This window comes from Channa argus, chromosome 22 (genome assembly GCF_033026475.1).
Source record: "Channa argus isolate prfri chromosome 22, Channa argus male v1.0, whole genome shotgun sequence".
Lineage (NCBI taxonomy): Eukaryota > Metazoa > Chordata > Actinopteri > Anabantiformes > Channidae > Channa > Channa argus.
In genome coordinates, this window is record NC_090218.1 from 12504332 (window position 1) to 12530720 (window position 26389).

General features: G+C 39.5%; 3 protein-coding genes, 1 long non-coding RNA gene and 2 other non-coding genes across 7 annotated transcripts; 5 read left to right on the forward strand and 1 right to left on the reverse strand.

The window, feature by feature from the left end:
* Positions 1–7082: 7082 nt before the first annotated feature.
* Positions 7083–11760, forward strand: LOC137108059 (T-cell immunoglobulin and mucin domain-containing protein 4-like). Its single transcript, XM_067492336.1, has 7 exons — positions 7083–7236; positions 7607–7805; positions 8921–9057; positions 9203–9298; positions 9409–9485; positions 9903–10017; positions 10175–11760. The coding sequence occupies exons 1-7, from the start codon at positions 7188–7190 to the stop codon at positions 10255–10257; spliced, it is 756 nt and encodes a 251-aa protein (XP_067348437.1). The 5' UTR covers positions 7083–7187; the 3' UTR covers positions 10258–11760.
* On the reverse strand, positions 10258–13749 carry LOC137108060 (uncharacterized). The gene is made up of 5 exons (XR_010912141.1): positions 13355–13749; positions 12716–12890; positions 12572–12627; positions 10877–11088; positions 10258–10394 (listed from the first exon to the last, which is right to left on the reverse strand). It is a non-coding gene; the product is annotated as an uncharacterized lncRNA (long non-coding RNA).
* trnad-guc (transfer RNA aspartic acid (anticodon GUC)) lies at positions 11852–11923 on the forward strand. The gene has a single exon. It is a non-coding gene; the product is annotated as a tRNA-Asp (tRNA).
* A 43-nt stretch (positions 13750–13792) lies between the features above and the next one.
* trnav-cac (transfer RNA valine (anticodon CAC)) lies at positions 13793–13865 on the forward strand. Its single transcript has one exon. It is a non-coding gene; the product is annotated as a tRNA-Val (tRNA).
* A 146-nt stretch (positions 13866–14011) lies between these two features.
* LOC137108058 (uncharacterized) lies at positions 14012–17266 on the forward strand. Of its 2 annotated transcripts, none has more exons than XM_067492335.1 (6): positions 14012–14252; positions 14749–14864; positions 15171–15518; positions 16145–16224; positions 16319–16550; positions 16709–17266. In XM_067492335.1, the coding sequence occupies exons 2-6, from the start codon at positions 14831–14833 to the stop codon at positions 16789–16791; spliced, it is 777 nt and encodes a 258-aa protein (XP_067348436.1). In that variant the 5' UTR covers positions 14012–14252; positions 14749–14830; the 3' UTR covers positions 16792–17266. The 2 variants fall into 2 exon arrangements, with proteins under 2 accessions (XP_067348436.1, XP_067348435.1); XM_067492334.1 differs by having other exon boundaries at positions 14013–14252; positions 16319–16492.
* Positions 17267–21212: 3946 nt separating this feature from the next.
* On the forward strand, positions 21213–24550 carry LOC137108177 (hepatitis A virus cellular receptor 1 homolog). Its single transcript, XM_067492533.1, has 5 exons — positions 21213–21317; positions 22049–22396; positions 23247–23329; positions 23425–23575; positions 23734–24550. The coding sequence occupies exons 1-5, from the start codon at positions 21284–21286 to the stop codon at positions 23814–23816; spliced, it is 699 nt and encodes a 232-aa protein (XP_067348634.1). The 5' UTR covers positions 21213–21283; the 3' UTR covers positions 23817–24550.
* Positions 24551–26389: the final 1839 nt, after the last annotated feature.

The following is a 26389-nucleotide window of genomic DNA, read 5'->3' on the forward strand; positions in this document are numbered from 1 at the left end:
ACATAATGGAGTTATGTGAATGTCACCAGGTGGTCGAGAAAACCTGAGAACATTTTTCTTTATTTATTTATTAAAAATTAATCAGCTCTTAAACAAAAACTGAAACAGGATTTAGGGCAAAGTTTGAAGGTAAAACCAGGATAATGTGAGTTGTGTCCTGGTGTCTCTGCTGCATTTAGTTTGATTTTTTTCTCGTACTGTTCACTTAAACAAGTGATGTTATTGAAGCAGTTTGATGAAACAAACCTGAGACATGCAGAATTGTGTGCGTGTGTGTGTGTGTGTGTGTGTGTGTGTGTGTGTGTGTGTCTGTGTGTGTTGCTAATGCAGTGATGTAGATCTGTGAATCTTAAAATCACCTGTGAGCAGGATGCAGGACAGCTGCAGTGTCTCCTTCTGTCCTTTGGTCCGCTGCCTCCACTGACCACCAAACCTGTGGTTTATGTCAGTTTTCAGCTTCTGAGTTTTTCAGTTTCTCCCTCAGGTTTCAGATTATTGTCCTCAGACAGAAAATAATAATCATTAGTTTTTTTATTGTTTGGTTATTTGTTGAGTTGAAATAAAAAAAAAAAAAACTGCATTGAAATCTCTTGATGCTGCTTGTAAGAACTATCTGATCATGTCAGACACTGGTTTTATGGTAGTTATAGTTCTGGCTCAGATATAAAATGAGCACTGACCGGTGTAAAATCTGTGTCACAGTAACGTCACGTCCTTTGAATCCGGCTTTGATGGAGCTTTAAAGTCCTTGAAGGCCACTTGAATGTTTACATGTTAGCACATTAAGGAGCCTATTGCGGAAACGAGAAGCGCGGATTACACGAAAACACATTTCCAGACAAAACATTTGGATGAGTGGGTTTAGTTTCGGTGTGAACGGAGACGACTTCAGACTTCGGTGTTTAATCCCCAGTTGCGGCGTCTTTTCTTGTGAAAGGATTCAGCTGTCTGGTGTCCTCGGCTGCTCTGAGTGCTCACAGGGAAATAACATAAAATCTGATAAGTGAATACATGAATACTGAGCAGCGCTGCACATCAGAGCAGAGACACAGCGTGAAGCATTAAATAATCAGTGTAACCAGACAGTTACGGGTTCATTGTGGCGTCAGTCATGAACAAACTGTCCTGTGCCTCTGTCTGGATCGTAAGAATATTCTTTCGTGGACAAACGCGGCATAAAGTTAAAAATAGAGGCAAAAAGAAAATTAAAGAAACTGAACAACAAATCAGTATAAATAAAAACATTCAACTGAAAATAACATTTACAATTGTTTTAAACTGTAAGTTACTAAAAACTTCATTTTTAGCCATTTTGTAAATGAATCATATTCTAATAATCCCCTCACAGACACTGAAGTGTCTCTGCTCATGTTGTGTGAGTGTTACTGTCCAAAAACTGTTGTCAGCCAACACAATGTCCTCACTGAAAACCCTGAAATAAACATGTCTTCCCCTGCTGATGTTATGTGGACGTCACTCAGTTCACCAGTCATTTCTTCTCATTTGTTTATGTCCAGCAATTGACCTCTATGATTCAAAATGGCTGATTTTCTCCCATAAACAGCTCTTTGTTTGTCCTCATGTTGCTGTCTGTCACCTCCCTTTTATAGTTTGTCCACTAATAAAAGTCTAAAAGCCAAAAAAGTCCAAATATTAGCGTGTCGAAAAAATCTGCTGAAGATGCTGTGATTTTGTATCACGGTGCCAAGAATCTATTCTCCATCTAATTCATGATTGTTGACTTTAGGAAATGTTCTCCTTCCACCTGTCTGCTGGACAGTTACATATGTTTTGGGATTGTTAGTGATAGTAAACTTAAATCTGAATAACTTGCTGACTTGGTTCACAGGAAAGTACAACAGTGCCTATATTTTCTTAGAAGATTGAACTGTTTTGAAGTGACAGCAAACCTTGTACCTCTGCTCCGTATATTATTTCATTACCTTTTAAGTCTTTACATATACAGATTTATATATGTTGTATCATATATATTATGTTATAGTGTTACAGTGTAATGTTATGTAAATTATATAATATATGGTTTATGTTTCATCATATACACTATATTATATTCTGTTTAATTTTTCTTACACTGTACTTTATTGTACTTGGTTCTCATTTACCTTTTTCTCTTTATTTCTACTCTGGAATCTGCACCGACAGCCGAACCCAGAGTATCACTACATGTCATACTGTGTGACATCTGAATTAGGATCATATTGTTGTGTGGTCTAGTAAAAAAATAATCTGGTCGAGTAAAACCACTGGTGTAAGCCAAGCTGTGCTCTGTGGCTGAGGTTATTCCGTCCAGTCATCTGTTCCTGCTGCAAGATCCAGACAGATTAGATCGTTCATGGCTTTAGTAGCTGTATGACTGTTAAACTATAACTTTTCTTAACTTCTCTTCTATATGAATCCGAGGCCTTTGGCGGCTGTTGGTATCCTGGACCTTGTGTGCTGATGTTTTTGTTGATGTTCTTGTCGTTCACCTGTCTCAAAAGCCAATTTCCTCTTCCAGGAAATGATAAAGATTTATTGATGGATTGATTAATGAATGTCGCTTAGCTGATCGTGGTGTAAATAGCATCAAATAAACGCTGAAACTCTGACCTTTTATCTCATATCAGTAACAGTAATAACAATAGAAGATGTCTTCCTGTCCAAATAGTTTTGAAGGGACTGTAACACAGACAGAAAGTCAGTGTAACATCACTGAAGAGACACAAACTGGTCACATAAATAAACAGGGGTAGTTATACAGACAGACGGAGGACGTTGGGGGGGTCTAAAGGGGCTTTGGAACTCATTTCAGCCCCGGGGCCCCTGAAAGATTAACTCAATGAGGACTTATAAAATCCATTTTATCCAGCAATAATGAATCCGTCTCCACGTGCAGCACTTCATGCCTGTTGCCATAGAAACTGCAGCTCTGATAACTGTTTCTGCATGTGTCTCCTCCTCCTGGTCCATTCAATAATCCTCCGTGTCTCAGCCACTCCAGCTCACATTAGCATCCACCTAACACCAGTCGATGACTCAGGGTCTGCGCTGATGATAATTATATTATTGTAATGTGGACGGAGGGCGGCCAGCAGCGCTCGCTCATTAACACTGAGTGCTTCCAAATAATTGAGCTGAAGCTGGTAAGTGTGTGGATAATAAACAGGAGGCTAATGTGAGGCGGAAACGCTCGATGACACTCGAGCTGCTCGGAGTGTTGTCGATGCCCAGTGAGATTTACGCCGCTCACATCAAACATGGCCTCTCTGCCTCAGTCATTAACATTTCCATTCTCACTGAAGGAGCTTTAAAAACCTGTGGTGGGCTTTTTGTTTGTGCCCCCAGAGATGAGGGAGCGACCAAACACTGGGTCCACAGCTGTCTGTCGTTTTAGTAACAAAGCGTTTTTCTTATGGTTTGAGGCCATAAGTCCAGCCCCCACGTGGGGGGTGTTTTGGTCGGCCACCAACCAAACGTGATCATTTACGAGGATTTAACAGGACAAACACCCTCCCAAGCTAAAAGCAGCCAGACTTAGTTTATCTTTATCAATCTCAGGCATCACACTCAAAAATAACTCATCAAAGAAATTGTGTTTCTGTGTTTTACTTTTGCACATGTACATGAAACATGTCGGAAAAGAGATGACGAGGCCGAAATCTTCCTCAGAAATGTCGCTCCGTTTTGTCCGTCCTCTTCTCTGCACCAACGGGAGAATCAGCTCCACAAAAGGTTTATCGCCATCAACTGACTTCACACATGGGGAGTGGGTGGAAGCATAAGTTGGGTCTTTCCAGAGCAGATCTGAGCAGGACTAGTGCTGCTTCCAACTCAGTCTCCCTGAAGTTGTGCGTGGACTTTGTTTCCATGCAACAAATGAAGTGAATGAAGGAGGTGGTTGAGTTTAGGGAACAAAGCGTCGCGGTTACAGTTAAAGTTCTCATTCAGGTTTCAAAATGTGTTGCTTTGTTCGGTCCTTTGTTTTACATGCAGATGCTTAAGGTGCCGCTTTTCTGTTAGTGTTTAGCTTTTATATCATTTTTCCTGTAACCGTACTGTGACGTTTTAGTACCTAACACTAACCTGGTATTTGTGTGCACAGAAAGTCCTCCCAGTGGGGACAAATGGTGACGGTCTGGAGGGTCCCACTGGAACCAAAGTGCCTCCAAAGGACGTAAAAAAATCCCCCACAATTTAAGACCTTTTCAAACATGCTTATCTGACGCTGTGGGATGAGAACAGGTTGACAGTTTAGTGTCACAAACTGGATTCTGTGCTGCAAGACTGAGTAAGAAATGTGTCGTCTGGAAAAATGTTATTCACGTGTTTGGTATCAACATATTTGCAACTTGTCACTGGTGTAAATGATCAACATGTTGTTGATAGGAGAAAATATTTTTCACAAAAAGCATATTTGCAGTTGCAGTGATTTTTTAGCAAACAAATGCAGCTAGTTGGGTTTAAAAGTCCGTTACGTAGGTTCAGAACAAATGGAATTAACAGATTTAGTCCTGAAATGCTAAAACTCGTGTGTCTTGGCCTCGTCTGTTTGTCTTCAAACACGATGAAATAAAAGCAGAACAGCTTGTGTCTTTGTTCCACGTTTGTGATGTAGATGTTTTTCCCAAAAGAGCTGCTCCACCTACTTTGCTGCATCCTCAGGCTTTAAATCACATTGTGAGGAGGTTGTTGTCATTTTTTTGTCATTGCGTGAAAAGAGAAATCACTATGGGAGGTACGTTCTGCACCTGGTGTTTCCCGGGGAAAATAATTCCATCTCCTGCAGCTCAAACCACAGGACTAACATCAAACCCTAAAAACACCACAAAATGCTTGTTACCTTCAAAGTCCAAAAATAGGACCAAACATTAGACACTTGATGAATTCAGGCCCTGATGTTGTGCAATCACACACTGCATCCTGTTGGGATCACAGAGGTGGAGATGCATCAGGCTGTCGCCGTGGCAACAGCCAATGAAAATGACATAATTTGTGCCAACGAGTCCGTTTGAAACTTCAGGGAGTCGGAGGGTCGCGACGTCTCGATCTCTGTTCGTCTCTGGGAGGTTAACGGGAAAGACGTCAGTCTGCAGGAGACTCTGACCTCCACCCCCCGACTCATTTTCCTCCCAGCAGCCACTTTGTTGTCCTGGATGATGTTTTTGTTATTGTCACAGACACAAGATGTTCAGCAACACAAATTACAGCTGAGTGCTGCTTAGTATTCAGAGTTGGAGCTTTGATTTGTTTCATGAAACAGGACACACACACATTAGAGGTGTGTTTGCGAGGACACTTGTTAACAATGATTTATGATTCTGTAACACCCCCCCCTACACACACATACACACACACACACACACACCAACCTAAAAATCAATCAGAACTACAACTCCTAACTTAAACTTTAAACTGTCCTCACAGTGGTTTAAAGATTTGTAGTTTGAAGTTTGTCCACACACACACACACACACACACACACAACACATACATACAATCATCAAGAACTGTACTGATTTCAGAGTCGAACTCGTTTGTTGCTGTCTAACTCTGAGGTCTGTGATGTAACAACGGCTTTGATGTCATCAATAATTTACAGGCCCCTTGGTGTCATCAACCTGGTGACTAACAAGATGAAGAGGAGACGATGAGTCAGGAGGTGACATGTCTTCAGGTTGTTTCGTGTCCTCGTGTTTTTGTTGGACAGTTTAACTGTGGAGCAGTAGACTCAACACGTTTCACTACAGATGTATAAATACATGAACGTGAACAGAGGCAATGCAGTTTTTATTAGTATAGATTTCATTTTTAAATTGTTAGAAAATAAAACTGTGTTAGTGCAGCTCTGGATTAGACTCCAGTGTTCTCTTCAGTTTATTTTAAATGCTGAGCTGCTCCCTTAACTGGAATCTAATATTTGTATATGTTTGATGAGATATTTCTACTGATGGAAGCTCATATGATGTTAATTATCTTATTAGGGTATAATTATATATTGTATTTATGTTTCCAGCAGCAGGAGGAATGTGATTAGTGAGGAATGTGGCACAAAATCATATGAGAATGAAACGTCTGACCTTTGACTCCCCGATGTTTTCACTGTCAGCATACGTTTCCTGACAAAGAGACGAGAAGAGACAAGGACAGAGGAGAAGGAGAAGATGTGAGGAGACGAGTTGGACGTTAGCTGGACACACTGTTCTGACTCTGAGTGATGCTGCCCTCTAGTGGATGACAGGTGCAGCACAGGTTCAAAGAATCAGCTGGAAAATGTCCGAGGTCTTGGAAATAATACATAAATTGAAACAAATAAATCTGATATTCTATTATGAATTAATATCAATTGGCCCCTGAACACACACGTGCAAAGGACTGAAAGTGACTCTAAGGTAATTTTTTGTTTCTTTGTGTTTGCATTGAAAGCAGGTTTGTTATTTAAAATGAGTGAAGTTTTTAGGAGTTTGAAGGAGGCTTTGATCTCACAACCAGCAGGTTTACAGGTAACAGACACACGAACGTGAGATTTTTTACTGTAACACTGACTAAAATAAATTAAGTTCACAGAACTTTCCATTGTTACAGCAACATAATGTGCAAATGTGAGGCCATTATATGCAGTGTGAAAAATCTATACACATTTTTAAAAAAAATCAAAAATACTAATGAGTAAAACAATCAAGTGTGTCGCTGTCTCTGTGGTCAGTTTGTCTTTGTGGTTGTTTGGATTCTCTTTTGGCCAAGACGCTGAACCTCAGCTTGTCTATGTTCACGTGGATTAAAACCTCTTTAAAATGACAAAATATGAATGTGAAAAATGTGAAGAGGATTAGTGGAGGCCACACCTGTAGCCAATCAGAGCGGGTGGATCATGAATGATGCAAAGTTTATATGAAAAGCTACTGAAGCTGCTGCTGGACAACAGAGAGGAATCTGGTACATTTAGAGAATCTGATGTCAGTAAACTGTCACTGTTTGAAACACATAACACACATTTCTGTTTCTGTTCCCTTCTTAGAGCTGCAGCTGACCTTTGTGTTAAGGACTCAGCTGGATTTTATGACTTCAGACGAATTTCCTAACAGCAACGTGTCTATAAATAATCAGGACAATGGAAAAAGGAAGTAACATCAGTGAGTCTTTTGTCTGACTCTGTCTTTGTCGACCAGTCTGCTGGAGACGTCCACAACATGCTGCCGCTCCTTGTTCAAGCCTTCACCTCAGTCTGTGTTCTCACAGGTGAGTCCCAACCTGTCGGTGACGTCAGGCTGACATCAGCTGACCTCTTGTCCTCAGGACTTTTTTTGTAAAGTTGATATTCATAACTAACTTAAGGTGGAGACTATGTTGTACATTTACACACATGTCACATGATTTGACAAAGCGTGGTCCGAAAACCGGAGCAGGTAATAAAAATATTCTAATCAAATCTAATTTGATGCGATGGACAAAGCTCAGAGACTGACGGATGTTTTTTTTTATTGTGGAGAGAAGTTTGGTATTTTCTCATTCACTTCACACGTGTAACACACGTGGCGTCCGGTGGATGTTTTAGAAACTTTGTCTGCAGCTGAATATGTTTTCCTAAAGTTTTGGGTGTTTATATCAGCAACAGCTCGCTCCGCGGTCACCACGGAGACAGTGGTGGGCACAGCCGGGCGGAGGGTGACGCTGCCGTGCCGCTTGGAGACGGACAGCCACACAGGAGTGGAGGTGTGCTGGGGAAGAGGGGAGCCATCGCTGTTCACCTGCCACAACGCTGTGATCAACGCCGCCACAGACCAGGTGTTTTACCGGAGGTCGTACAGGTACAGGTGTCACGCGACCACGTTCTTCATAAATCATAAATGTGTCCTACCTTGAACAGTTTTTCCTTTGTTTTGAATGACGGCGTTCCTCAGGGAAAGATTCAGGTCTGCAGAGAGCTGCAGGGAATTTGAAATGAAACAATAAAGATGAGGTTTTTCCAAAAAATACGATTTGAATTGAAATACTAGCGAAAATTACATTATTACATTACCAATAAATGACTTCTACACTTTATTTGGAAATTTTGCATTTTTTTTCCTTTTTTATTTACAGACAAACATATTACAAAACACGTACATACAGATGAATGTTTTTATAAAAGCAATTAAATGTGTCAAGTTCAAACCTTTATGTGATTTGTTTTGTGGCTTTTATTTTTATAACTTCCTCTAAAACGGAAGTGTCTTACTTTGAAGGGACATGGCAAAAACGGTAAAGGTGAAATACGGAGACAAAAGACACTTAGGAGAGTATTTTGTGAGTTTAGATCCAGTTGAAAGTGATAACAAAGTTGGTTTTATGATTTGTATAATTTTGTAAGATATTCAAACTTCTGTCTTGATTAAGTTTGTCCTCATGTAAGTTTAAAGTGAATCTGCTACATGACGCATTTACGGCCCGTTATGAGTCTCATTTATAGTTATAGTTTACATACTTATAGTTTTGCTGCCTTTACTTTGTTTAGCTCTTGCGTTGGTTCGAAGACAAAGACAATGGAAAATAAAATAACATCAGTCCATCAGGGGAGAATTCACATTCCTGACTAATGGTTCTTGTCATTCGATCTAGAAGTTAAAGCTCCTCATGATAAAACATCTAGTTTTAATGCAGATTTTTCAAAGTAAAATCTGCTTTATGGAGCAGATGCCTGTGAACTTATTTTTTTATTTGTAGCTGATAACACAGAACACAAGCGTCTGTCTGCTATAACTGGACCAGATCAAGTTGCAAGTTTTATGTGTTCTTGATTGTAAACTTGATTTTAATGACGTTTTATGACTATATTCTATTTACTATATTCAACCTACTATATGACCACTTTCTTTCAGATTTCTTGTCAATAACAAAAAGACAATGAGGTGCCGTCACAATAATGGACATGTCTCCTCTGCAGGTACTCTGTGTCCTCCGCGTTCTCTCTGTACATCTTGAACGCTAGACTTTCAGACACTGGTTTCTATCACTGCAGAGTTCAGCTGCCGGGTCTGTTCAACGACCAGACATCCAGCGTTCACCTCATCATCATCAACCGTACGTTCACAAATTCACATGTTCACCAGAAAAACTCCAGTTGTGTCCAGGGCTGGAAAACAGATACTGTACAGTGTGTTACTGCAGAGCACAGCTGATACACTTTGAGTGTTTGATTCTTTATCTTTTGTTTGTTGTGCTAAAGCTCACTCTTCCTCGTCTGAGTCTTCATCAGAAGAGTCCACAGAGCTCGTAAACAACCAGGACACGGGGAACCTGAACACACCGCAGCCTACAGAGAGTACGTACAGGACTGAAACTAAAACATGGCCTGCATTAAAACTGAGCGTCTCTTTTTAGATCTGGGGGCCATTTCTGTTATTTTGTCTATTTTTCTCTCTGAAATTTCAGGTTACAGGACAAGAGATGAGGCACAGGGGAGAGGAAGTGACGTCAACGCCACTGGACCAGTGGTGGCGCTGGTTCAGGTAACGAGGACGAGTTTTGTTTGTTTTAAATGTTATAAGTCATTTTAACCTAACAGGAAGAAAATGGTCACAGTCCCCAATGATTCTGTATAATCAGTATGTAAACATGTAATAAGTTGTTTCTAACAGACTATAATGTAGTTATGAGAATCGAAAGACATATTTTATATTAGTACAGCTGTGTTTTTCCAGCTGTGTTATCTTCTATTAGCTGAATCTGAAACATCATCTGAAACATGTTTGTGTAAAAGAGTCTCGTTTATATTTAAAGGTGAAAAATATAAAGTATAAATTATTTAAATGAATTAAAAGCTGGTTTTACATTAGTAAAATCAAATTTAAAGTATGTAAAAGCCATTTAAATGTCACTAAGGTGAAGTTTCCATCCCAACTAATGAATGAAATGTGTGTTGACAGTCACCTGTGCAGCAGCAGCAGGTGGAGGATAACAGCCTGCCGATCTTCATCGGAAACACAGTGAGACTGTCTTTCATCGTCTTCATCCCTGCTCTTCTGCTGGTGGCTGCCTACAGTCAGTACTTTATTTTACTGTGGATGCAGCTTTTTGATGTTTACAGCTGTAATTTCATCATGTGGGCAAATCACAGAATCACAACATACTGAAAATGTTAAATATTGCAGCTCTAAGAAAAGACAACTACAGTCATTTCACCTTTATTTATCCGCAGGAGTTTGGAGCCGTAAGCAGACATCAGACAGGAGGCCGGACCAGTCAGAGCAGCAGCACGAGGACGTCAGCAGCTCAGTGTAGAGACAAAGACATTTCTCTCAGTTTTTGTTGGGCTGGGTTATGAGGCGGTCCAGCCTCCTACAGGACTTCAAGGCTGAAAGACTCTATTTGACCTTCTGTTTGTGGGCAGTCTTCATCCATGAGTCCAAGTTTTGTGTCTGTAATATTATATAGAAGTGTTATCAACTGGAGGGTGTTGGACCTGCACCTCACAAAGTCCTCTCCCAGGTCCATTCTCATCAAGATTCATGTTTTTTTGTCAGATTTTTTACTTTTAAAAGTTTGTTTGCAGTTCAGACAACAACAAAAACTTTTTTCCTGTTTTTATTTCTGTGATGTGAACAGCATTTGCTTTTTTTGTGTGTTGCAAACTATAAAAGGTCAGTTAGTGAAGTCATGGACTGGTAATAGTCAGAAACCAGAGTGGCTCTCTTCTTGGTTCTGTACATAACATAAATTTACAAGATCTGAACATTTTACATTTCTACAGAATCTTTGTGTGGAACAAATCTGGACTAGACTTGTTTGTGTTAAATTTCTTCCTGCAGTACTGGCACTTAGTGCAACATTAAGAACATTTACTTCTATTTGACTAAAGAATTTGATTAAAAAAGCAGAAACACCGCCATATTAATGTTACCTGAATCTTATATTTGTGTAGAAAGAAAGTAGGTTGGGATGCAGAAGGCAGCGTGTTCGAATCCCGCCCCACCAGGTGTGGTCGCACCCGTGGAAGTTAAACGATGAGTAAGTGTTTCATGCGGGATTCAGTGTCCTTGGCTCATGAAACTAAACAGTCAAAAGCTTCGGTTCATTCTTGGGCTGCGGGCACTGTGGTTGTTGTTTAGCGGCCTAAATTAATCAGATAACACCCAGCATTAAGTGATGCACATACATCCGACATCCGTGTCTGGAAAAAAAAATAATATGAGTTGCAGGGTCCCAAAAACAGGATGTTGTTTTTAATGTAGTTTGAGACCTTGACTTTGGTTCAGTGATTATTATTATTTTATCTGTTTTAAAATGTGACAATCACAATTAGGGCGAGTGTGGACTCAAGTGAGGAGACGGAGGGACGCAACTAACAAAAAGTTGATAAGAACTTAATGACAAACAGACATTGGTACAAAGAAACAGACTCACGACAGGTAAAAGACTAACACAAACTATCCACTTGTCAGAACACTATGGAAGTTAACTTACGAAAACAAGACGCCAAACAGAACGAATGTCACATAAATAACCAAAATAAACAAACAGAAAAAACAAACAAACAGAAGACGTTGCTTAATTCATGTGAGTCAAGACTTATTTGAAGTTAAATTAGTTTTCGATGTCAATGAGACTTTCTTTCTTTAATGGTAAAGGATTTATTACAAAATGTTTTAAAATGTACCTTTTTTTTTAAGATTCCTGAGTTTTTTTCACAGGGTTGCACTAAGGAGATTACACAAACATCTCATAAAAAGTGTAAAATTATTGTTTGGTGGTTTAATACCTATTCAATGTTAATTAATAAAAGAAGTCAGTTTTTCAAAAATGTTGATGCTTAAATTGGCCTCTAATTCTGGAATGACCCTTTTAAACCATAGGAGGGAGACATTGTGTCAGTCATTCCTCGTTAGTATAGTGGTAAGTATCCCCGCCTGTCACGCGGGAGACCGGGGTTCGATTCCCCGACGGGGAGGCTTCTTTTGGCGTTTTAGGAATTTCTCTATGGAGGACTAAACATGACTTATTGAGGACTAAACAATGGAAACAATAAGTAAAGAAATGTAGTAATAAGTAAAAAAACGCACAGGTCTTACCAGGAGAAAGAAAGAGAAAGAAAAGGAGAAAAATTCAATATAAAATCCATAAAACAAATGATATTACAAATATCTTAATGAAAACTGGTTTATGAAACGTAGTAAATGAAATACTGATTGTGCACATAACATACTATTGCCAGGATTTGCACCTGGAGTCTTCCACCCAAAGGATGGATGTGTTGCTATTACACCATAAGAGTCATTTTTTTAAATCATTTTTTAAAGAGAGGGTGGAAACACAACAACTAAAGACTATATACATTAACAATTTAAAACCTGTCTATATATTGAGTGACAGTAGGAGATGGTGAAGCCAATCAGGCCCCATAATGTTGAGTCTCAATGTGCTGCAGCAGCCCTATAGTGGCCTTAACCTTGGCCCCACAGGTATCACATCTCTCCTCAGCCTGGTTGTCAGAAAGGTCTCTGAGAATCTTTCTCCATCCACAACCTTACTACACATTGAATATTCCAACCCCTGTGCTACCTGTGATGTCCCTGCCTCCATGAAAGCTGTGTTTTACCTGTGATGTCCCTGCCTCCCTTGAGCAGCTGCCTCCGTCCTTACTTGTTCTGCTGACTGAGGGCAGGGGAAGAAGTAGTAAGTCCATAGGGGTCAAACTATTTGTAATTTGAGTTTTATGAGTTTTATGCAGAAATGTGCATACATAAAAATGGGTATCTGTCTGCCAAGAACGTCCACCATCTTGTGGCTCTGCAGTGGACAAGCATCAATCGCTCCAGGGCGTCTTTCCATTTCCTGCTACCAGGTTTTTTGTCAGTAGTGAAATGGTACTCAGATGTCCATCCAGTAGGAGTTGGACTTCCCTGTTTTAGTCACAGCTGCAGAAAGAAAGAAATTGTTAGTACAGACAAACAAATCACTGTTGTCACTTGTAACACAGGATATTTAACATACTGAAGCTCTGTGACCCCCAAAAACCACCTCTTAACACAATCTCCAGTAGTATAACCTTGTAAAAGTAGAATTTATGTCAGAGAGGTAAATTTCACTGTGATGTTGCCAAGATATCCCACAATTCACCCCATGGCCTTTAGCATTGTAATGTTAGAGGCAATATAGTGCATTTAGAAGCGAGCGCTGCTTTAACAATGAAACCCAACAAATACTCGAACCACAATTTCATCTCCACTCATACAGAAAATATGTAACAGAAACGTAACTAGTGAACTGCACGTTAACCAACGATATGACACCTACACTACCGAGGTTTACTCACTTTACTCAATGTAATAAAAAAGTTAAAACTTTCTCTTTACGTCATTCAATGTTTGACAAACTTTACCTGTAACTTCCCTCCAGCGCCAGAATTCATGATCAAGTTTTGATTTCGAACGGCAACTTCTCGAAGCTTGGCCGTCATGAGCTCTACGACCCTCCCACCGAGAAGAAACGTCCAATCAACGGCCGAGGTTCTGTTAGGACGTGATTGGCTCTTTTGCCCCGTTTGTTCGGAGTGTTACCATCTGTGTTCGGACCATGTTCGGAAGTGTTCGGACATGGTTGGGAAAGTGTTCGGACCCGCACTACGGAAACTTTGATTATTGAACTGGTAAAGACAATGAAAAACAGGTCATACATCGGTTCTGTTACTGTGACATTTTAAAGCTACTAAACTGTTTCCAGTTCAATTAAACTAACCGGGCGTGATGAGACATTTTCCACGTTCGTTTTTCTGTGTGGTCATAAATATAGGGTCAATCTCTAACTTATGTACTTATCTGTTTCCGTAGTGTAGTGGTTATCACGTTCGCCTCACACGCGAAAGGTCCCCGGTTCGAAACCGGGCGGAAACAGTTTCTTATTTTTTTTTAATTCTGCTTTTGGAGGGAGCGACCTCTTGTGGGGAGTCACATGGCTTAATCTGGCCACGTGTGTTACGGACATTAGAGACGACAAAACTTTCATTGTTTGCTGCTTTGTTCATCACTTGTCAGTCTCTTTGTCCATTGATTAAAAGCACACACACTATCATTTTACCTCTGTGAGCCAGCAGACGTCCATGCTGCAGGTGTGTCTTTCAGTGCAGCTCAGTCGTATTTAAGACTGAGGTTTAGATGCAGGAAGCTGCTGATACCAGAGGACAGGAAGTCAAGTGTTGACCGCATTTGTTAGTCTCAGACACACTCACACACACACACACTGACAATAAAGGAGAAGAGGAAAAGGACAGGAAGGTGCAGGTAGGTGCCGTGACAGAGCTTTAAAAACCATCCGTTACATTACTATTTTACTGGGCTTCACTCCAGCACCAAATTAATGTCGCAGACATGAACATCATTAACAATTTATTCGCCCTTGTTACAGGGCACCAGATGTTCACTCTGCTAGAACCAGTGAATCACTGATCAGCTGCATCAAAATTATTAATCAGTCACATGTCAGATTTGAGCACACAATGATGGTAAAATCTGAATAAAACCAGTGTTTGCAGAAATAAAACTGGAAATGCTCTTAACTTGAAAATCCCAAACATCTGTTAAAACATCTCCAGCAAACAAATAATATGAATTTAATTTGTGGCTGGTTGCATCATTCTCAAAGTGAAATGTACAGAAAGTGTTATTTACTAAACACAATTTGCTTCATTTGTCTTTCAAATGTGCCTCAGAGTTTTGTAAAGCAAACATCACATCACAGCGAGTCATGTTTTTTGTTCCCTCTGTGGGTTTTTTACAGCTGTGGTGACTCACAGGACTTCGGAAGCTGTAAATGTTACTGTGGTTTGTGTTTGTGTGATGACACTTTGTCAGTGTTTCTCATGAGGATCGTACTGCTGCTCGCTCTGCTCACAGGTACTCAGCTATTTACTCTTTGTCACTGACTCATGTCACTATTTCATGTTTAAAGTCTCAGAGGAGAGAAAACGTATCGTTTGAACCAGTGTCATGGTTTTAAAGAGTCAACTTAAAACTCTTTGATGGACTTCAATGTAACGTCATTCATCAGACAAACTGAGAGAAAGAACAATACACAATAACCATGTAACAATAACAACTATATCTACACACATTCAAACAGGTTAATAGTAAAACATAACAACATAATTAGATTTTATATTTGAACAAATTGACCAAACTCTTGTTTTTCTGTCTCCACAGTCAGTGAATGTGGCAGCAGCACAGTTGTTGGTTTGACAGGTCACAGTGTCACTCTGCCCTGTAAATATGACATCAAATACTACAGTGAACGGTCAGTTTGTTGGAATCGAGGAGAAATATCATATTCAGGCTGTAACAACCAACTAATCGCCACAGGAACATTTAAAGGAAAAGAAGAAACCAATTTTTCCAGCAGGTATCAGCTACTGGGACGACTGGACGATGGAGACGTTTCTCTGACGATACTGAACCTCACAGAGACAGATGCTGGACGATACGGGTGCAGGGTGGACATTCCTGGGTGGTTTAATGATGAAAAACTTCACTTTGATTTAACAATTGAAGAAGGTAAGAAATGTTTTAAAAGGTTAATATAAAGTAAACATCCAGCTGTTTCAAAGCTTTATTACCCGTCTGAATCAAACGGAGGCCTGGACTCCAGGTCTCCAGTCTACAGTATCTCAGGGCCACAGAGAGACAAACACAGACAGACAACCATTCACAGTCATATTCACATCTATGAGCAATTTTAGATTCACCAATTAACTTCAGTTGAAATCGACTTAAGCCACAGAGAAAAAGTGCAGCCTTGTGCGTTTGACTTGTTCATTACAGAAATATTTATCTTCGAGAGATAAATTAAGAATTTTGTGCAGGTCACAAGCTTTTGAAGTCAACGTACTGACAAATGTTAAGGATTATTTCACAAAAGCAACAAACCAGCAGAAAAAAACGGCATAGCCTCAACCCAACAATTATTTTTTTGTCGAATTATTGATGTATTTATAGATTATTTCCCCATTAGGCAATTATTTCTGTCCTCAGCACAAAGGGACACTGTAAACTGGGAGCCCTGCTTGCGATGGCATCGATGCCTGTTACATAAATAGACAGATTTTCATAATTAATTACAGTGACACATCACCCCACCTTTAAAAACTGCATTACGTCTGTCGTTCTCTCTGTATTTTCAGGTTACAGCACAACAGATGTGATGTCTAAAATAGGAAATGATGTCATAACCGCAGAAGCAGTGGTGTTGTTTAAATTTACGGTATTTATTCCCTGATCAGTTAAAAGCCATGAAAAATGTCACTGAGGGGAAGTTTCCATCCCAACAAATGAACGAAATGTGTGTTTGTTGACAGTCACCTGTGCAGCAGCAGCAGCAGCAGCAGCAGCAGCAGCAGAAGCTGCAGCAGCAGCAGAAGCAGCAGCAGCAGCAGCAGCAGAAGCAGCAGCAGCAGCAGCAGCAGAAGCAGCAGCAGCAGAAGCAGCAGCAGGTGGAGGATAACAGCCTGCCGATCTTCATCGGAAACACAGTGAGACTGTCTTTCATCGTCTTCATCCCTGCTCTTCTGCTGGTGGCAGCTGCCTACAGTCAGTACTTTATTTTACTGTGGATGCAGCTTTTTGATGTTTACAGCTGTAATTTCATCATGTGGGCAAATCACAGAATCACAACATACTGAAAATGTCAAATATTGCAGCTCTAAGAAAAAGACAACTACAGTCATTTCACCTTTGTTTATCTGCAGGAGTTTGGAGCCTTAAGCAGACATCAGACAGGAGGTCGAACCAACCAGAGCAGCAGCACGAGGACGTCAGCAGCTCAGTGTAGAGACAAAGATTCCAAGCTTGTCTTCACACTCGTCATCCAGCGATTTCATCTTTCTCTAAGTCTTTGTCCACCTGGGTTATGAGGCGACTTCAGACTGAAAGACTCTATTTGACCTGTTTGTGGACAGTGAGAACATGAAACTATTTGATTTATTATTTATTTATTACATTTAAGCCACTGCTCCTGTGTTCTTAGGCTACATGAGTGGTACAAAGCTGGCTCCTCAGTTCCATCTGTAGATGCCTATTTCTGTTTTTATTTATTTTACAAGCAGGTATGAAGTAAACACTGTGTCAAGATTAAACTTTTAGTGTTGTTACAGCATCTATCATAAACAGAAATATTTTTAGTGCAAATATATATAGTTAAATTGTATTGATTTGCTGTTTTTTTTTATACAACATGACATAAATGGACCACACACACACACACAAACACACAATTTCAGTTTCATTAAAAATTGTTACTAATTTGTAACAGTTATTACAGTTTATATCTTTATTTACTAACCAGTTCATTACAATCAAACTTTTACATTTTCCATCAGACTCTTTAGTAAAACCCAAAGAACAACAACAAAGAGAAACAAGATCACTGCTGCAGAAATGAGAAAAGGCTTAGGTGCATTAATACCATTTAAATAACAGCAAAGCTCATGAAGATTTTAAACACCAAACTAATAACTGCTAATGAAAGAACTACTGCTAGTACTGCAGTATGTGTAATATGAAGGATTATAATAATGAAATGTATTGAGTATTTACTTACAGGAACTGGACAGAACTGAAATTAAGTTCACACATTTTAATTTTAAGAACAAGAAAAAGTCATTTAGCATCATCAACTAAAACAGAACCTGCTGTAATAAGAAACAGAATGAGGAAGTTGGTAGTTTGGTTTTACGAGCAACAGTTAAAGAGTTTATGGGACACATCTTTTCTTTTAGGTCAAACCTTCAAATATAAAACACTTATACACACACACGTGACTTTACTGACACTATACAACCACTATCAGTCCTGCTGTGTTTGTCTATGTAGCCTCAGGTCAGTTAGATGATTTGTGGTGAAAAGCCTCTGCTGCTTGAAGGAGCTGTCTCTGAATCAGAGTCATGATCAGGATTTCGATGGTTGAAATGATCCCAGTAAAACTGATACACATTCAAATGAAGTCATCAGTCTGCGACACTGATGAGAACATTAGGTAACACAACAAGGTTTTTCTTTACTCTCCTGATCTTAAAAACATGAAGAATTGTATAAATATAGTGAAGAATTAGGGACCTGGTAGCTCTATGGGCAGAGCAGCAGGATGGGAGGCAGAAATCCCAGTTCTCACACCGTCCACTCTATTCTGTTCTCTATGTCACTTTAATTGGTCTCCAACACAATAGAATCACTGAAAGTTAGATGGAACAAACTGTACTGACAGATCAGCCTCTGACGTCTGTCTCACTGTATTAGATGATGGTATGAGATCAGGCTGACAGCAGTAAAAACCATTTCCTCTAAAGCAGCAGCTGCCTTGTTTTCTCTGCTGCAGTTCCAAGAATTTTGCTAATTTATGTTCATGTTGTTGCAAAAATGTGCAATATTTTCCTATATGTGCTCATTTATCTCTACAATCACTAAATGTTTGAGCAGAGCTGCAACAAAGATGAGAAAGTATAGTTTTATGGGTCAGTGTCTTGCCCAGGAAACATTTTGACACGCGGTCGGGGGGGGGGGTGGGGGGGGGGTGGGGGTGCAGGGCACGAACCTCTGAGCCTATGGTCTGTGGATGGTAACTGTACCAAAAAGCACAGAGTGGACTGACAAACCTTTAATCAGAATTTAACCACGTGTTCATGTTTCCAAATGCTTTTCTTTAAGAATAAACACATGTTCACTGCTTTGTACAATACATTTGTATAATTTTATTATTTTATTATTATTATTATTATAAATAATAAAAATCTGGTTCAGAGTTTTCAGATTTCACAAACATGAACACTCATTAAACTGCTGCTGAAGTTTTGACGTTCTACATTCAGCAAAGTTCTTCATGAGGAACATGTGCAGTTCCACAGTGACATTATAGCTTCTTTTTTAAATGGGAACATATGGATTATGTTGGATCAGATCAGAAGTGATGCTCTGAGGTGACATTATCGATGTCACGATATGTGATTGATTTATTGGTTGATTGTTTTTGTAAGAGGAGCGGATGGTTCAGAGTGTTACCTGTGGGTTTGTGTCGATATAAAGACACCATGAGGACAGTGGACATTAGGTTTGGACAGAACACCACCAGGTGGAGGACCAGTCTGAAGACAATTAGGAAAGAGGTAGAGGCAGGGGGTGTGGGTGTATATAAGTTGGGGTCTGTAGATGTGGGTTGAGTTGTGGTCGTAGGTCTTTCTGTAGAGAGAATCCACCTCTTCAGGTGAACGTGTGGATGAAATAAGTGTTGAAATCAAAGTGAAGCTCCTGACCTGTGACGTAGATCCAGCTGGGTGGAGACTCTCCATGACTGCTGATGTCATACTTGTAGAGGCCTTCATCAGACTTGGTAACATGGTGGATGGTCATGTGACCTGTAGGCTCAGTCCTGATGAGGGAGCCATCTTTAAAGAAATCAGCTGGGAGCTTGGAAGGAGGCCTCTGTGTTTGACAGCGCAGAGAGACATCATGTCCCTCCATCACAGGGAGGACAGGACTCTGCAGGATCACTGCTCCACCTCAACACAGAGACAAACAACAGCATTTCCTCAGTGTCCATCCAGCAGAGCCGTCTTCCTCCTTCCACATCTCAGAGTCACAGATTCCCCTCAACAAGCTGAGAGCTGCTGGGCCTCACAGTCAGACGAGCTGTGATCACTAAGATGATGTAATAGTGATTAATTGAAAACACAAAAGAGACCGTGAACACCAACATCAAACCTTGAACAGTCTCTGTGTTTCTATGACTTCCAGCTTTCTCAGACACAGTGAGACATTTTCAGTCTGTCATAAAAAACATTTACTGACCCTGGTTTGTTGTGCAGATCAACAGTGAAGTCACAACTAGAAATGAGAGAAATAAGAGTCAGTTTTGTGCTGTAATAACTGATCTACTGTGGGAAGCAGCAGTGATCTTCTCTCAACATTCAGACATCAACACATCCAGCAGCCTCTCAAATGATGTCCTGTCCATTGTGCAGCTACCAGCACATGTCAGAGTGTCTCTGAACAGCAGCTGCAGGAAACATACGAACAGAAAAGAACAAGCCACAGATCAAACCACACATCATGTCATACAAAGGTTAATTGAAATCCTGACATTTAAAAGAAAAAAATAAAACTCCAGATTGATCTAAAAAGAAATGCAGCAGGTGATTCTTTAAATATGGTGTAAAAGTTTTTACAACTGAAGATAATCAGAAAGAGCCTTAAAATAAAACACCACAGACGACCAGTAGATGGCTCCGAACATCAGTGTGTTTAAAAGACGTCCATAGATAAAGATTCAACTTGTCTCTTTTTAGTCACTGAACACATTTGCATTTTTCATTCATTCAGTCAACACTGTGCTAAACTGACACAGGAATCTTATACACAGAGACAGTGGAGGTTGTTAAACTGTCAGACAGATGATGGAGAGCAAAGGAAAGTTATGATCACACAGTGACAGAAAACTGATCAATTAGAGATCAGTGTAAGATGTTTGATCTTTTGGAGACAGTGTGAGAGGAAAGAAACTGGACGAAGTACATGAGAAAGAAATGGACGTTGTCTGAACAGCGGGACAACGTTTTTAAACACCAAACTAACTAACTACTGCTAGTACTTCAAAATGTGTAATATGAAGAATTATATTAATGAAATGTATTAAGTATTTACTGAAACAGGAACTGGACAGAACTGAAATCATGTTCACACATTTTAATTTAAAGAAACAAGAACAAAGAGAGTCAGAGAGGTGATCACTGCTGCAGCTTCAGGTACAGTCTCACACTCACACTGACAATAAAGGGGAAGAGGAAAAGGACAAGGAGATGCAGGGAGGTGCAGGGAGGTTCCACGACAGTGCTTTAAAAACCATCCGTGCAATATGAGTTATCGATTTTACTATTTTACTGGGCTTCACTCCAGCACCGAATTAATGTCGCAGACATGAACATCATTAACAATTTATTCAACTGGAAATGCTCTTAACTTGAAAATCCCAAACATCTGTTAAAACATCTCCAGCAAACAAATAATATGAATTTAATTTGTGGCTAGTTGCATCATTCTGAAAGTCAAATGTACAGAAAGTGTTATTTACTAAACACAATTTGCTTCATTTGTCTTTCAAATGTGCCTCAGAGTTTCATGAAGCAAACATCACATCACAGCGAGTCATGTTTTTTTGTTCCCTCTGTGGGTTTTTTACAGCGTGTATTAGCAGCTGTGGTGACTCACAGGACTTCAGAAGCTGTAAATGTAACTGTGGTTTGTGTTTGTGTGATGACACTTTGTCAGTGTTCATCATGAGGATCGTACTGCTGCTCGCTCTGCTCACAGGTACTCAGCTATTTACTCTTTGTCACTGACTCATGTCACTATTTCATGTTTAAAGTCTCAGAGGAGAGAAAACACGGTTTTAAAGAGTCAACTTAAAACTCTTTGATGGACTTCAATGTAACGTCTGTAGGTTTTTGTTGACTCCATATAAAATGTGACACTGTTATTATTAATATTAATGCTGTTATTATTTCTGTTTTGCTCTCTGTGATGTTACATGAAGTGATGTTAAGGAACAGAGCGATTAATTTTTGGCAGATGTTCTTTCTGATCATTTGAACACTGTGTTTCCTCTTCAGGTCTTTTATTTGTAACTGACTTGAGGAACACAAGTTGTCAAACACAGAAACAGCCTCATACTCAGCAGCTATGACACAAAAAAGCAGCAGCTTTAACAGCTGCAACTTAAACCCAACAGATAAGATCAGTGAGATACACACCTAACAGGAGTTGATGCACAGAAATGTGATAAAAAGATGTTGCTTTTATTAGATTTTGAGATCTTGACTTTGGTTTATAGTGTTTATAGACGTGTGGGAAATTTGAGTTGTTGTGTAAAAACACAGACAAGAACAAAAAGAACAATACACAATAACCATGTAACAATAACAACTATATCTACACATATTCAAACAGGTTCATAGTAAAACATAAAAACATAAATAGAATTTATATTTTTACTTTGAACAAATTGACCAAACTCTTGTTTCTGTCTTTTTCTGTCTCCACAGTCAGTGAATGTGGCAGCAGCAGAGTTGTTGGTTTGACAGGTCACAGTGTCACTCTGCCCTGTAAATATGACATCAAATACTACAGTGAACGGTCAGTTTGTTGGAATCGAGGAGAAATATCATATTCAGGCTGTAACAACCAACTAATCGCCACAGGAACATTTAAAGGGAAAGAAGAAACCAATGTTTCCAGCAGGTATCAGCTACTGGGACGACTGGACGATGGAGACGTTTCTCTGACAATACTGAACCTCACAGAGACAGATGCTGGACGATACGGGTGCAGGGTGGACATTCCTGGGTGGTTTCATGATGAAAAACATCACTTTGATTTAACAGTTGAAGAAGGTAAGAAATGTTTTAAAAGGTTAATATAAACTAAACATCCAGCTGTTTCAAAGCTTTATTACCCGTCTGAATCAAACGGAGGCCTGGACTCCAGGTCTCCAGTCTACAGTATCTCAGGGCCACAGAGAGACAAACACAGACAGACAACCATTCACATCTACGAGCAATTTTAGATTCACCAATTAACTACAGTTGAAATCGACTTAAGCCACAGAGAAAAAGTGCAGCCTTGTGCGTTTGACTTGTTCATTACAGAAATATTTATCTTCGAGAGATAAATTAAGAATTTTGTGCAGGTTAAGATCTTTTGAAGTCAACGTACTGACAAATGTTAAGGATGATTTCAGAAAAGCAACAAACCAGCTAAAAAAAAACAACATAGCCTCAACCCAACAATTATTATTTTGACGATTAATCTTTTGATTATTTTGTTTCGAATTATTGATGAATTTATAGATTATTTTCCCATTAGGCAATTTTTTTTATTTTTCAATCAATATAACAGTTAATTTACTATAAATTCAAATTTGAATTCATCAGTCACTTATAATTCAGTGTTTTCTTAAATCATCTTCTCTATAAACAAAAATAACAAAGTTTGTGCTGCAGCATTTTATTTAAACCTTCTGATTGAAATTTACTCTAAAACAGTAAACAAAATTGTCCCAGATCCAGAATCTTTTTGTCCCAATTATTTCTGTCCTCAGCACAAAGGGACACTGTAAACTGGGAGCCCTGCTTGCGATGCCATCGATGCCTGTTACATAAATAGACAGATTTTCATAATTAATTACAGTGACACATCAACACACCTTTAAAAACTGCATTACGTCTGTCGTTCTCTCTGTAGCTTCATGTACTACAACAGATGTGACGCCTAAAATAGGAAATGATGTCACAACCACAGAACCAGTGGTGTTGTTTACATTTACGGTATTTATTCCCTGATTAATTTAAAAGCTATGAAAAATGTCACTGAGGGGAAGTTTCCATCCCAACAAATGAACGAAATGTGTGTTTGCTGACAGTCACCTGTGCAGCAGCAGCATGAGCAGGAGGAGAAGGAGGAGGAGAAGGAGGAGATGGAGGTAAACAGGGAGAAGATCTTCATCGAGAACTTAGTGAGGGTGTCCGTTGTCGTTTTCATCACTGCTCTTCTGCTGGTGGCAGCTGCCTACAGTCAGTACTTTATTTTACTGTGGATGCAGCTTTTTGATGTTTACAGCTGTAATTTCATCATGTGGGCAAATCACAGAATCACAACATACTGAAAATGTCAAATATTGCAGCTCTAAGAAAAAGACAACTACAGTCATTTCACCTTTGTTTATCTGCAGGAGTTTGGAGCCGTAAGCAGACATCAGACAGGAGGTCGAACCAACCAGAGCAGCAGCACGAGGACGTCAGCAGCTCAGTGTAGAGACAAAGATTCCATCTTCCCCAGTCAACTTCACATTCAGATGTGGTGTCTCTGCTTGTTTTCCTCCTCAGTGTCCATCCAGCAGAGCTGTCTTCATCCTCACAGCTCAGAGACACAGACTTTCCTTTAAAATACAGACCTGCTGGGACTCACAGTCAGACGAGCTGTGATCACTGAGATGATGTAACAATGACTAAAGAATCACAAAAATGAGAGCACATGGTTACAGTATAAAAACATCTACATATTTTTATTTGATTAAATTAAATGAAGATTAATTCAAATCACCTGACATTTAAAAGAACTCAGAGTCCAACTGAAAGAAGTCAAAGAATCTTAACAGAAATGCAGCATGTGATTATTTAAATGTGGAGTCCGTTTGTAGGATAATGAAACAAGAGGACAACATCTCCATTCAGCAGTGTTCACAGCCAAAACCAAATGAGAATTCAAACCAGTAAATGGCTTTAAACAGTGTTTTTAAAACAGTCCATAGATAAAGACTCAACTTATCTCTTCTTTGTCACTGAACACATTTGCAGCGTTTTTTTTTTATTTTATTTTTTTATTATTATTATTATTATTATTCTTGAGGAAACTCTACAGTCCAGTCAGTCAACACTGTCCTAAACTCACACTCAAAGACATATATACACACAGAGACAGTGGAGTTTCTTTTAGTGTCAGGCAGATGATAGAGAGGGAAAAAGAAATGATCACACAATTACAGAAAACGGATCAAGTAGAGATCAGTGTAACAGTGAATAAAGAATTATACAAAAGAGAACTATAAAACGTATAACAGTTACCCTGTGTATATGTAAAGTATACAGAGGATTTTGAACAGTAGTGCAGTGAAAAATGTGGGTTTTTATCAGCAGCAGGAAACTGGACGACCACAGAGCTGTTAGTGTCTGTTACAAATACACCACAGACTGAAAAACACCCTCTAACAGCAGAAGGACCTCACATACTGCAGAGTCCCAGCATGAACTCAGGCTGATTAAAATGTGTTAATTTGGAAGAATAATTATAATGTGAATGTAATGTAAACGTTAATGCAATGATGGTAAAGATGTACGACTGAAAACTCAGTACATGTTGAACTGATTTCATGGACAAAAACAGCGTCGCTCATTGAAACTATCCTCATGAACCTGAACGGAAAACTACACACTAAACAAAGGAACCTCACCGTGGTGAAACACTTCCTACAATGTTCTTTTTAGAAAAGTGTTTAGTGTTTAGTGTTACCTGTGGGTTTGTGTCTATATAAAGACACCTTGAGGAGGGGGGTGTCGGTGTATATAAGTTGGGGTCTGTAGATGTGGGTTGAGTTGTGGTCGTAGGTTTTTTCTGTAGAGAGAATCAGAACTTCAGGTGAATAAAATGTGGATAAAATAAGTGTTGAAATCAAAGTGAAGCTTTGATTTCATGAGATAAGCTGTTCATTTCCATAAACCTGGTGTGTGTGTGTGTGTGTGTGTGTGTGTGTGTGTGTGTGTGTGTGTGTGTGTGTGTGTGTGTGTGTGTGTGTGTGTGTGTGTGTGTGTGTGTGTGTGTGTGTGTGTGTGTTTTAACCCTCTGCTGAAAAACTTAGTCTGGTGTCATAGATGATGATTCCTCTGCAGCATCTCTTTGTTGGCTCCAGCAGTCAGCAGACGTTACCCACAATGCTGATGGTTCACATCTGTAATCTTGTTGCTCATTGTCTGTTGAGACAGACTGAGAGTGAGGAACAAATCAGAACCAAACTGAGAATCAGTCACAGTAAGTAGTTCCTGAGTGTCTTCATGGGACAGTAAGGTCCTGTTACCATCACATGATGCTGTGCTTTGTTGTCCTCTCAGGCTACCAGGTGGAGGTGGATTCAGGGGTGGAGTCTGTCCAGCTGCCCTGTAAAACCACAGTTCACCTGCCAAAGACGTCACAGTGGTGTGTCAACAAATCCACTCACCGATTCACTTGGTTTGGAAAAAACAAAGATTTGATGTCACTCTGATCATCAAGAGGTTTCACTGTGATTGATTTGGATTCATTGATCATCATTTTCAAAGTCGACGGCTTAAAACTTTGATTTCCATTCAAGTCCTGAATCTTCTCTCTGAAGAAATGAGTCGGAGAAAGTAGCTTCTCAAATGTGATGTTGATGGATATAAATGAACTTACACAAGGATGTAGTCATACAATCACGACTAGTCCTCAAAACATACAGAACCATGTTTGTCACTTCTTCTATGCACCGAGCAGGAAAGTGCACAGACAGACAAAGAGAATTACAGGGAACAGTTGGACTGCTGCTTGTTATTAGGATGAAACACATGACTGATGGGAACACACACAAAAGTGCAACTACAAAACCTGATTTTTAATGAAAGGCATTTTATTTATAATTTTACTTATTATTATTGTAATTAGTCACTGATTGTGCATTTTACCCTCGTTTCTATTATTTATTTACATATTAATTAGTTAGTTTTCTTGCCCCTATAGTTACTAGCAGTTTTAGTTCCTTTATTTGTAGGATTATTACTGACAGGAAGAAACCTGGAAGCTGTTGAAGAAGAATCTAC